At 35.4% G+C, this 12,827-nt stretch overlaps 2 protein-coding genes and 2 long non-coding RNA genes across 9 annotated transcripts in view; 2 read left to right on the forward strand and 2 right to left on the reverse strand.

The window, feature by feature from the left end:
* LOC126630359 (receptor-like protein 53) overlaps positions 1-12,827 on the reverse strand; it is a 33,928-nt gene that overhangs the window by 12,021 nt on the left and 9,080 nt on the right. The gene's annotated exons all lie outside the window — the stretch shown is intronic.
* Positions 1,487-3,735, reverse strand: LOC126630361 (receptor-like protein 49). The gene is given in 2 exon segments (XM_050300474.1): positions 1,487-2,231; positions 2,234-3,735. Coding segments are annotated over 2 exon segments (1,932 nt in total). The 5' UTR covers positions 3,657-3,735; the 3' UTR covers positions 1,487-1,722.
* Positions 4,049-6,958, forward strand: LOC126630372 (uncharacterized). Its single transcript, XR_007625967.1, has 2 exons — positions 4,049-4,248; positions 6,654-6,958. It is a non-coding gene; the product is annotated as an uncharacterized LOC126630372 (long non-coding RNA).
* Positions 4,259-6,184, forward strand: LOC126630370 (uncharacterized). The gene is made up of 2 exons (XR_007625965.1): positions 4,259-4,409; positions 6,030-6,184. It is a non-coding gene; the product is annotated as an uncharacterized LOC126630370 (long non-coding RNA).

Raw genomic sequence — 12,827 nt, forward strand, 5'->3', positions numbered from 1 at the left:
TTTTTTTCTCCTATCTTTATGGTGTTGTTTGACTTGTTTTGCAGGTTTAGACCTTCATGTTTGGTTCTAGAGGGGTTAGGTTTCATATCCCCCCTCATTTCTTTGTATCATTCTCGTTTTTTGTTTCTAGAATGGTAAGTGTCACATCCCGAGCCCGGGGTGGATCACTTCCCGGGCTCGCTCCACCACCGTAGCACGATATTGTCCGCTTTGGGCTTACCATTCCCTCACGGTTTTGTTTTTGGGAACTCACGAGCAACTTCCCAGTGGGTCACCCATCCTGGGAGTGCTCTGGCCACCTTCTCGCTTAACTTTGGAGTTCCTACGGAACCCGAAGCCAGTGAGCTCCCAAAAGGCCTCGTGCTAGGTAAGGATGTGAATATACATTTAAGGATCACTCCCCTGGGCGATGTGGGATGTTACAGTAAGGTTTTTGTCCCCCCTTCTTTCTAGTGTATTCCTTTTTGTTGTCTCTGTTTTTTGGAGGGGTAAGGTTTATGTCCCCCCTGAGTAGGTGTAATTTGTTTTTTCGTTATCAATAAAATTACCCTCGTACCGTCGATGTTTTCCTAAAAAAAAAAAAAAGGTAAGGAGTAGGAACAACCATCTTCTGAACCCCTACTCAATTTTTAGATCACGATATTTCGATATTATCGCGATATGAAATCCAAAAATACTTGAAATTTTCTAAAAAGTCTCAATTTTGCGCATAGAGGGATTCGAACCCCTCCCATTTGACTCCTTAACGCCTTAACCACCATATCACTTATGTTTTTGTGATAATATGCTAAAATATTTATATATATGGTTTTGTTTTGAACTTCTTTTATTAATTACTACATATTTTCTACACTCACAATTTTTGCCAGCTCGCTATATAATCAACTTAAATCAGTTAAATCCATCATGCAATGCATTTCCTTCCAATTTTTTGTGATAAACTAATAGATAATTGACTAAATAAACATCCTGCAAAGTTTCAATAAAAATTTCCAAGTTTTTCTTACAATTTCCGTGGTTTTTATTCAATTTTTATCGATATCGATAATATCCCGATATTTCAGTGTTTTTGGACTACCGATATTTCCGATATCATCGATATTTTATATCTTGCTTGCGAGCAATATTCAATATTTGACTTTACCAGAAAGGGATTGTGGGTGCTCACATCACCATCAATCATTTCAGCTTTTATATGTACGTCTTTGATCTTATAACAATAATTTGGTTCAAAACAATATTTGAGGCAATAGTTCTAACAATAATCTTTCATCTCTATTATGTTAATTAACGCATAAGTTCCTAACACTTGCAACTAAAATAATAAAAGATAATGAGTTCTTATTTAAATTAATAAATAATTTCATGTTTAGGCATCTAATTTCTTCTTCAACTTCATGTTTTAGCTTCTCATCATCATATTATTGTCGCCTTTGAGTTTTTATTGGGATCGCTTTGAGCCACTTTAGCTTTCTAGCTGCTGGCATCAATGTAATGACACGTTTATGAGTTTATTCAATCAAATTTATCTTCTGACAGAAAAAGAAAAAACTAAAGTTAATAAATACAGCTGACTTAATCCTAATATTGAAAATATTTTGTGGCATTTATCCAACGATAGGATTGAAAACACGCCCTTATTCGTTGTTTATATGACATGTAAATTCAGTTGTCCTGGGTATGACTTCCATGCAAGCAAAGATAATCCAACTAAGTACTTCTTCACACACAGAAATTAATTTCACAGTTGGATTGAATTCGTAACTTCAAGTTTAGTCCAACTGTGTCTACCTTCATATATGTTGACTGGTTTCGAGTGACACCCCTCATGACATTCCCGGAAAACATGTTTTGAGATGGAAACTTGCCTCTGAAACTATTAAAAGACAGATCCAGAATTCGCAACTCAGGAAAATATTCAACATTGTCCTGATCAGGTTCCTCTATCGGACCGTAGAACGCGTTGGATTGCATTGCCAAAAGTTTTAACTCTGGAAGAGCCCCCAACCAAAAGGGAAAAACATCGCTGAATTTATTGTATGACAGATCAATAAACTCAAGTCTTATGCAGTTCCCCAAAGACCTTGGTAGTTGCCCTCGCAATTGGTTATGACTAACATCAATCAACCTCAGACTGCTTGTGTTGGTGTGTGTTTCAGGAAGAAAGCCGCTGAAAGAGTTGTTTCCAATTCTTAGAACTCGCAGATCAGCGCTGAAGTTTCCGAGACAGGGGGAAGCATTCCACTCATATTGTTGTTGGAGAGATCAAGGAGCTGAAGAGAAGTCAGACTGCAGATCAATGGTGAAATTGTTCCATTTAGATTGTTGTTTCCAACACGATAGTGAACTGTGTGTGGTGGAGGAATCGGTAGCGGCCCATGTAGCAGGTTATTCTTGAGCCCTAAAACTTGTAGGTTAACCCAAGGAAAGGCATCTGAAGGCTGGACAATGCTTGAAAGGAAGTTGTGAGAAATCTCCAGGTACGTCATAGTCTTTGTGCTTGTGTTCAACATCCATTTTGGTACTTCGCCATGCAAATTGTTGGTGGAAAGGTCCAAGAACTCCAATGTTTCTCGATACTGCAGGAAACTTGGGAACTCTCTTATGTTGCACGAACCCAATCCTAGAAATTTTAACTTTGGAAGTAGGCTTGCATTCATACTTTCTGTTTCTGTAAAAAATTTCAACCTGTTACGAGCTAGGTACAACTCGACGAGCCCTTGTAACTTATGAAACATCACGTGGAACTCCACCGTACCAGTCAGATTATTATCAGTTAGATCTAATGCCTCGAGATTGACAAGATCGGATAAGGAATTAGGAATTGGACCGGTTAACTGATTGGAATACAGATAAAGTAGTGTGAGGTGGGTGAGATTTCCTAGAGAAGGAATTGGACCGGTTAACAGATTTCGAGACAGAGAAAGTCTTGTGAGGTGGATGAGATTTCCTAGAGAAGGAATTGGACCGGTTAACTGATTCCGAGACAGAGAAAATTTTGTGAGGTGGGTAAGATTTCCTAAACAAGGAATTGGACCGATTAACTGATTGAAGGACAGATTAAGTACTGTGAGGTGGGTGAGATTTCCTAGAAAAGGAATTGGACCGTTTAACTGATTCCAAGACAGATCAAGGGACGACAATTTGGCTAACTGTGAAATTTGGGATGGGATTTGGCCAGAAAATACAGACATAGAGAGATTAAGATACACGAGCCTTGGGAAATTCCTAATGCTAGTAGGAATTCGAGAGTAGTTGAAGTTGTTGTCAGCGAGGTTTAGCGCTTGAAGCTGAACAAGCTGGAAAAGGCTGCTGTTGGAGTTGATAGAGCCCAGGAGACAGCTGCTACTCAGATCAAGGCCAATCACATGACCCGTCCTCCCGTCACACACAATGCCATCCCATGCACAGCAGTTGCCATTTCGTCCTTCAGCTAGTTTCCATTGCGAAGTCTTTGGATAAGCGTCATCAAGATCCGAGGCAGATCTGTTAATGATGAAGCTTTCCTTGAATTGCAGCAAGGCAGACCTCTCCTCGTCGTGACAAGATTGCTGCAATGAGGAAACTGATGAGCTAACAACCACGAGATGAAACAACAGAAGTTTTGAAAGTATATAACACATATTGGACACAAACAAGCACCGGCGGAATCCCATTGTGTTTTGTTTGATCTGCACTCTTTAATATTAGCATGGGAGTGAGGTTGAGAGAGAGGCTTTTAATAGACTGGTGGTAGGCTTTCCGCACGTTAGTGTGTAAAACTTTTCTAAAATGAAATTGTTGTGTTTGGCTCATACATTTGTTAGTAATTATGAGTCATGTGTTAACAACAATGAAATGACCTGTGTTTGCTTTCGGTGGAAATATCACATGGTGTGGGTTGCATGAAAGTTGCAGACAAAGTAAAAGCAAAAGTTTGGTGGACATCATCATGAGTAAAAACATAATGATGATGTATTGCTTTTACTTTAATGATGATGTTTATGGAAAAAGGGAAAGTTGATTCCTTTTTCTTTTGCTATTTATTTTTGTTAAGAACCGAAGGGAGAGTATTCGGCTCTCTCCTGAGAAAGCATCAGAGAGCATCCAAGGGGGAGAGCATTCGGCTCTCCCATGGGAAAGCATGGGCATGGGTGAGAGAAAATCAAGAGAGCTAGAGTGAAAAGTATTCTAGTGAAAGAACTCTTGGGGTAAAGTGAGGCTCTTGGGAAAATTCTATGAGTGGGTGTGCAAGGGATTTGGGATTGTGTTATGTTGATTTAACTAATGTGTACTTATACTGTTATTCTCATAGAGAATAGCAATATCTCTCCGGGGATGTAGGCAGGATTTTTGCCGAACCTCGTAAATTTCTCGGTGTCTTTATTTCTTGTATTTTATTCTGTTCAACTGAGTGTGATTTTGGTGAGGTTGTAATTTGAATCTCGTTTCCGCACTAATGAACGGACCAAGGCACAACAGAAATGTGTATCACGATTGGTAGGGTTCCATCGTTTTTCCACTGTCTACTAATGCATTAAACTGAAAATATGAGTTTAGCTTTTGAAATTTAATTTTCTCCACATCCGAAAATTCATTAATTATGTTTGACTTTACACAATTAAAAATTTTTGATGCCTAAAATACTCCTATTTGAATGTTTGATGTACACAATTAATTCTACACCATGTTTGATATCACATGGTGTGGGTTGCATGAAAGTTGCAGACAAAGTAAAAGCAAAAGTTTGGTGGACATCATCATGAGTAAAAACATAATGATGATGTCTTACTTTTACTTTAATGATGATGTTTGTGGAAAAAGGGAAAGTTGATTCCTTTTTCTTTTGCTATTTATTTTTGTTAAGAACCGAAGGAAGAGTATTCGGCTCTCTCCTGAGAAAGCATCAGAGAGCATCCAAGGGGGAGAGCATTCGGCTCTCCCATGGGAAAGCATGGGCATGGGTGAGAGAAAATCAAGAGAGCTAGAGTAAAAAGTATTCTAGTGAAAGAACTCTTGGGGTAAAGTGAGGCTCTTGGGAAAATTCTATGAGTGGGTGTGCAAGGGATTTGGGATTGGGTTATGTTGATTTAACTCATGTATACTTGTACTGTTATTCTCATAGTGAAGAGCAATATCTCTCTGGGGACGTAGGCAGGATTTTTGCCGAACCTCGTAAATTTCTCGGTGTCTTTATTTCTTGTATTTTATTCTGTTCAACTGAGTGTGATTTTGGTGAGGTTGTAATCTGAATCTCGTTTCCGCACTAATGAACGGATCAAGGCACAACAGAAATGTGTATCACGATTGGTAGGGTTCCATTGTTTTTCCACTGTCTACTAATGCATTAAACTGAAAATATGAGTTTAGCTTTTGAAATTTAATTTTCTCCACATCCGAAAATTCATTAATTATGTTTGACTTTACACAATTAAAAATTTTTGATGCCTAAAATACTCATATTTGAATGTTTGATGTACACAATTAATTCTACACCATGTTTGATATCACATGATGTGGGTTGCATGAAAGTTGCAGACAAAGTAAAAGCAAAAATTTGGTGGACATCATCATGAGTAAAAACATAATGATGATGTCTTACTTTTACTTTAATGATGATGTTTGTGGAAAAAGGGAAAGTTGATTCCTTTTTCTTTTGCTATTTATTTTTGTTAAGAAACGAATGGATAGTATTCGGCTCTCTCCTGAGAAAGCATCAGAGAGCATCCAAGGGGGAGAGCATTCGGCTCTCCTATGGGAAAGCATGGGCATGGGTGAGAGAAAATCAAGAGAGCTAGAGTGAAAAGTATTCTAGTGAAAGAACTCTTGGGGTAAAGTGAGGCTCTTGGGAAAATTCTATGAGTGGGTGTGCAAGGGATTTGGGATTGTGTTATATTGATTTAACTAATGTGTACTTGTACTGTTATTCTCATAGTGAAGAGCAATATCTCTCCGGGGACGTAGGCAGGATTTTTGCCGAACCTCGTAAATTTCTCGGTGTCTTTATTTCTTGTATTTTATTATGTTCAACTGAGTGTGATTTTGGTGAGGTTGTAATCTGAATCTCGTTTCCGCACTAATGAACGGACCAAGGCACAACAGAAATGTGTATCACGATTGGTAGGGTTCCATTGTTTTTCCACTGTCTACTAATGCATTAAACTGAAAATATGAGTTTAGCTTTTGAAATTTAATTTTCTCCACATCCGAAAATTCATTAATTATGTTTGACTTTACACAATTAAAAATTTTTGATGCCTAAAATACTCCTATTTGAATGTTTAATGTACACAATTAATTCTACACCACGTTTGATATCACATGGTGTGGGTTGCATGAAAGTTGCAGACTAAGTAAAAGCAAAAGGTTGGTGGACATCATCATGAGTAAAAACATAATGATGATGTTTGTGGAAAAAGGGAAAGTTGATTCCTTTTTCTTTTGCTATTTATTTTTGTTAAGAACCGAAGGGAGAGTATTCGGCTCTCTCCTGAGAAAGCATCAGAGAGCATCCAAGGAGGAGAGCATTCGGCTCTCCCATGGGAAAACATGGGCATGGGTGAGAGAAAATCAAGAGAGATAGAGTGAAAAGTATTCTAGTGAAAGAACTCTTGGGGTAAAATGAGGTTCTTGGGAAAATTCTATGAGTGGGTGTGCAAGGGATTTGGGATTAGGTTATGTTGATTTAACTCATGTGTACTTGTACTGTTATTCTCATAGTGAAGAGCAATATTTCTCCGGGGACGTAGGCAGGATTTTTGCCGAACCTCGTAAATTTCTCGGTGTCTTTTTTTCTTGTATTTTATTCTGTTCAACTGAGTGTGATTTTGATGAGATTGTAATCTGAATCTCGCTTCCGCACTAATGAACGGACCAAGGCACAACAGAAATGTGTATCACGATTGGTAGGGTTCCATTGTTTTTCCACTGTCTACTAATGCATTAAACTGAAAATATGAGTTTAGCTTTTGAAATTTAATTTTCTCCACATCCGAAAATTCATTAATTATATTTGACTTTACACATTTAAAAATTTTTGATGCCTAAAATACTTCTATTTGAATGTTTGATGTACACAATTAATTCTATACGAATTGTAACAGAGAATTAATGAATTTACAAAAATAAGAAAATAATAAATTCATTGCTTAATATATAATAACAATAAAACGTGCCTAATATATGTAATAATATATGCTTAGTTTTTTTTTTTGAACAAACGATGTGATTCAAATTCTTTTTTGGCGAGAATCGAACCTAAAACCTCTCACTTACAAGTGAAAAGAAATATCATTAGACCGTAGTACTAAATGACAATAATACATGCTTAGTTAAGTCAATAAATTATATTTTACATATAAATGTAGGTAATTATTTCACACACACACACACACACACACATATATATAACAAAAAAATTAGACCTGACATTCGTGTCGTGTTTTCCGTGTTCATGTTGTTTTCATGTCATACCCGATATCTTAACAGGTCATGTCGTGTAACACCCGTTAAAATAAACGGGTAAAATGACCCGATCAGAAATCGACCCGATAATATTAATAGGTAATATGACCCGACCCGTTACCCGTTAAGGAAAATATATTTTAAACCAATAAATAATCAAATGAAAAACATAATACTAAATAAGTATATACATAACATATTGTCACATCCAAAACATAAAAACGTATTTTTCTTTTAAGTATATTTTTACTTACCTAAAGTCTTTAATAGTTTTTTAATTAATGTAAAAGTGTAAAAAAAATATATAAACGCTCGTAATGACAAGCTTTACAACTTTCCTGAAGAGCTTAACTTCGAAATTCGCCACTATAATCATATAAATCATAGATCAAAATTTAACCGTTGATTGTTGTTTACATTTACACTTCATTGTTCTCATCAAATTTTGTTTTTTTTCAGATTTTGTTTTTTGAAAACTTGATCTATTAGAGGATGCAAGAAGATGAACGATTTGGATCGTTGATATTATATTCAGAGTTTTATGGTTAGTGAAAATATTGCTTGATGTTTATAAAGTTTCTACAAACTATATGACATCGACTCATATTTCAGTTAATTGAAAATATCGAAACGTGATATCAAAGATCTAAACCGTTCATCTTCTTACATCCACCAGATGATCATGTTTTCAAAAAAGAAAATTTTAAAAATGAAATTCAGTAAGAAAAATAAAGCGTAAATGACAATCGACGGTTAAATATAAATTTAAGGTTTATGAAATATAGTGTTGGATTTCGAAGCTGACCCCTTCATGAAAGTTGTAAAGTTTGTCACTATGAGTGATTGTATAGTTTTTTTTTTACATTTTTTACACTTCTACAATAATTATTATTAATTTTTCCCTCAAATAAAAAACATTATTCATGAAGGATTGGAGGATTTTTAAAATATAAACGATAATGTAAATGTAACCATTATGATTATCTACTCGTAGAGGAATAATGATGAATCACGAGTGTTTATATATTCTTTCACATTTTTCATACTTGTATGTATGTCTTCTTAGTTCTTGCCTATACAAATATTATATTAGTTTATTTTAATTTTGGACAACATGTTAAGTAAAATTTGTCCTAGTAATGATAATAAGGAACTCTCATAATAAAAATAAATAATGACTAATTTTTTTTTAAACTTATATAGAATAATAATACAAAACTATATATTTAATATAGAATATATTGTATATATTAATATGGTTATTGTATTTTATAATAAATCTTTTAGTAATTAAACTTTAAAATTATCAAAATAATTTTTTTCTTAACGGGTCGAAACAGGTTATCCTTGTGTTGCGCGTGCGTACACCCTTTAAGAACCCGTTAATAACAGGTTCTCACACGCAGACCCATCTCAATTTCTCTTATCATTCGCCCCTCAAAACCCAAATCCCAAAAATACCCAAAAGATTTGTGGTATTTGCGAACAACGGCAACGGGTTGGAGCAGGATTCGAATTCCAAGGAGAGGGTAGAAGAGACGGCAAAGATGAAGGAACTGGATCTGACGGTGGTGGCAGTGACGATGATTTGGGGAAGAATCAACGGCCTTTATTCGGCAACATCAGATGGGGTGATCTCCTACTGGACCCAGATCCTAACAACGTCTTGGCCGTCGGATTGACTGGGCTGCTGACGTGGGCGAGTGTGCAGGTGCTGTCCATCACATTGTCTATGCTTGTTGCTGCTGGTAAGTATTCCTTCATTGCTGCTGTTCTTCTCTTCATTCTCATTACCCTTCTTTGGCTCAGTCTTCTTCCAATTTTACTCCCAAACTTCTGGAAAAACAAATGAAGGGATTTTGAACTTTAATTCTTAAAAAAGATTAAACTTTAATAAAAATCTAATGTTGAATTACATATTTATTTTAATCTTTTAATGGGTACATAATTCAAATTTATATTGTATTTTTTAAATATTTAATAGATATCTTATTTAATGTCGTCACATAAATTTCAAATTTGTTATTATACGTTTTTTAATTTTGTTTAACTTCTTTTAATCAGTGAACCTAAACGTTTGTATCATAATTTACTGAATTAATATACTAAAATGTCCGTACTTAAATATATTGTAATGAATTAGTGGCACATAAGAAAATATGCAAAAACATAATTGCAATGAAAAGTTCATATCTAAACATATTATACTAATGTATCGAAATATCCGTAACTAAATATATTGTACCAAACTAATGTACAAAAATGTCCGTATCTAAACATATTACACTAAACTAGTGTATCAAAATATCTGTACATATAAAAATGGCAATTCAAACCGTTAAACTCGATAATTGTGGATAACCGTTTTAATGGAGCAGATTTGGGTATGAAAATTCCAGTATATTATGGATATGGGGAAAAACCATGAGCTTTATTTGGTTATGGTTTTAGATTTGGTTATTGGGATTCCCAATCTGTATTTGTCTCCGAATTCGAACCGAATAATATATATATATATATTTATATAATATAATTTATAAATAATATATAGTATTATAATATATATATATATATATATATTTATTTATATTTGAGTTAACCTATACCATTATTACATATTCATTATTCACAGCATAATATATTTAGTATAGTATAATAGTATTCACCGAACCCTATACTATATTCATTATGCACCAAACATCATGTTTATAGGAGACATCAACAACCAACATCATCAATATTTTATTCAATACTCTTATTTTTGAACTCTACAAAATTCATTTATTGTTATGTTTTGTATTATTGGATGTGGTTATTTAATGACAAAATTAGTATCTATTAAATTATTGTGCATCAATTGGATGAATATAAATTTTTGTTTTTGACGAAAATGGATATAACAGTTAACTGATGGGAAATTCGTTACTCGGTTGATATGGTTATGGATACTCCTCAATGGTTAATTTGCAATTATGAATACGGTTAATTTTCGTGGTTATGAGGATGGATACAACATTTCCGTCTCCAAATCGAACCGTTGTCATCTCTATATACATAAGAAAATAAGCAAAAACATAAGTGTACTAAAACATTTACCAAAATATTTTCTTTATTGTATAAGATACTCATAAAAAAATTGGTGATGGTAAATGCCTACAAATAAAGCTAATTGATTTGAATTTCAAATGATATTAAAATGGGTAAATTACATAGAAATCCCTCAAGTTTGAGGTCTATTACAAACCCATACAACATCTTTAAAACATTTCACTTTCATACCTCACATACTATTTTATTTCAAAATAACACATCCGTTAGATTTTCCATCCAATGGTCTCTTAAATGCTGACGTGGCTGCCACATTTGTGCTGATGTGGCTGCCACGTGGAAAAAATAATAATTTTTTATACATTAACAATATTATAATATTAACCCTATTATTAAAAAAAAAAAAACCACAAAAACCCGAACCCAGATCCCCTTCCCCTTCCCCACATCCCACCCCTTCATCTCTCTGCAACTCACATTTACAAAATCCCTTCCCCCCACCCCTACACACGACTTACCTGAATACCCACATGACCTACTACCCTCTCCCCCCCCACCTGCCTTCCCCCCTCCCCGGCGCGCGACGACCCACCTGCCTTCTCCACCCAGGAGCACGACGGTGCTCGGCGACTGGGTCAGTTTCATCACGGGAGCCCTTCTCTCTCTCTCTCTCTCTTCCTCTCTCTACTTTCTCTCTCTATCAAATGCACGCCTGTTTGAATTGGGTTTATGAATTGTATGTGAAATTGATCGAATTTATGGTTTTTTTGGTAAATTGGGGGTTTGAAAATTGTCTTTGTAGGTGGTAAAGGTGCAATACTGACAGCTCTGTGTGTTGGTGAAGAGGAGAAAGGGCTTGGGGAAGGTGAGGTGGGGTGGGGGGGTTGCGGGGGAGGTGGGGGTGGGGTGGGATGAAGGGTGTGGATGGGATGGATGGAGGGGTGGAGGGGACGAACGGACGGATGGGAAGGAAGAGATGGGTGAGGGGGTGGGGGTGGGATGTGGGGAAAGGGAAGGGGATCTGGGTTCGGGTTTTTGTGGGTTTTTATTTTGTATTTTGTATTTTTTTAATAATAGGGTTAATATTATAATATTGTTATGTATAAATTTTTTTATTATTTTTGCCACGTGGCAGCCACATCAGCACAAATGTGGCAGCCACGTCAGCATTTAACAGACCATTGGATGGAAAATCTAACGAAGGTGTTATTTTGAAATAAAATAGTACGTGAGGTATGAAAATGAAATGTTTTAAAGATGTATGAGGTTGTAATAGACCTCAAACCTAAGGGGTTTCTATGTAATTTACCCTATTAAAATTTACAATATTTTACATAAAATGTAATTCTGGACACCATAATATTTTTTTTTAAAATGGGACATTAAATGCATATGCTAAATTAAATATAATCTAAGGATTAAAATCAGTTTTTGATCTTGTATAAGACATTTTTCTAAACTTCATCTTATTCAAAGATTAAAATCTAGTCTTCTAAACAAATTATATACTCTGTCGTTTATTGTTTTAGTCAATTAAAGGGTCAAGGTTGTTGTAACTCAAGCAATTAAGAACGTCATTCTATATGCGAACTGTGTATCAAAAAAGAAAAATATAGGGGTTTTTAGTGTTGTATAAATGCAATTTGTGCTGCTGAAGAAAGATGAATGCAAATTTGTGCCGAAAAGCAATTATTTATTTGATTACTTCTAGTGCTGAACATAATAATTCACAATTTATGGTATCTTTAATAGTTTAGAACTATTCTAATTTGAAATGACGTTATCATGCCACTCAGTCACTATAGAAAATGTTTAGTTGTTGAGCTAATGCTGGGTTATGCCAGTTGGCGAAGCCATAACACCTGCCCTTTGCGTCCAAGTTCAAATAGCCTGTGTAATTTGGGGATGATAGAAGATAGTCGGAAACTTAAGTTTCCGTTCACCGAAATTGTAGCGCGTGGCGGTGCGTGGGGGATTTTGGCGAATTGGATTTTTGGACAGCAAGATGTCCTCAATGTTCTGGATTTGGTTCCAAGGTCTGTTTGTTGATCATTATACAACGGTTCGATTACTTTGATTGAAAGGAAATCGTACCGGCATTCGAATTTCGTAGTTGATGTCGATCCAACCGTTGGATCGCTATGACATTTTAATATATTATCATGCAAGACTTACGGATGGGAAATCCGATGTACGAATCTTTTGCATTGAAGAATCTTAGATTGTAGACTCTTGTATGGTAGTCGATAATCCAACTATTGGATCATCATCAAATTTTAGTATGTTATTGTACGTATTAGTTAAGGACCTTAGAATCTACGGATCGGAAATCCGAT

Source organism: Malus sylvestris, chromosome 7 (assembly GCF_916048215.2).
Source record: "Malus sylvestris chromosome 7, drMalSylv7.2, whole genome shotgun sequence".
NCBI lineage: Eukaryota > Viridiplantae > Streptophyta > Magnoliopsida > Rosales > Rosaceae > Malus > Malus sylvestris.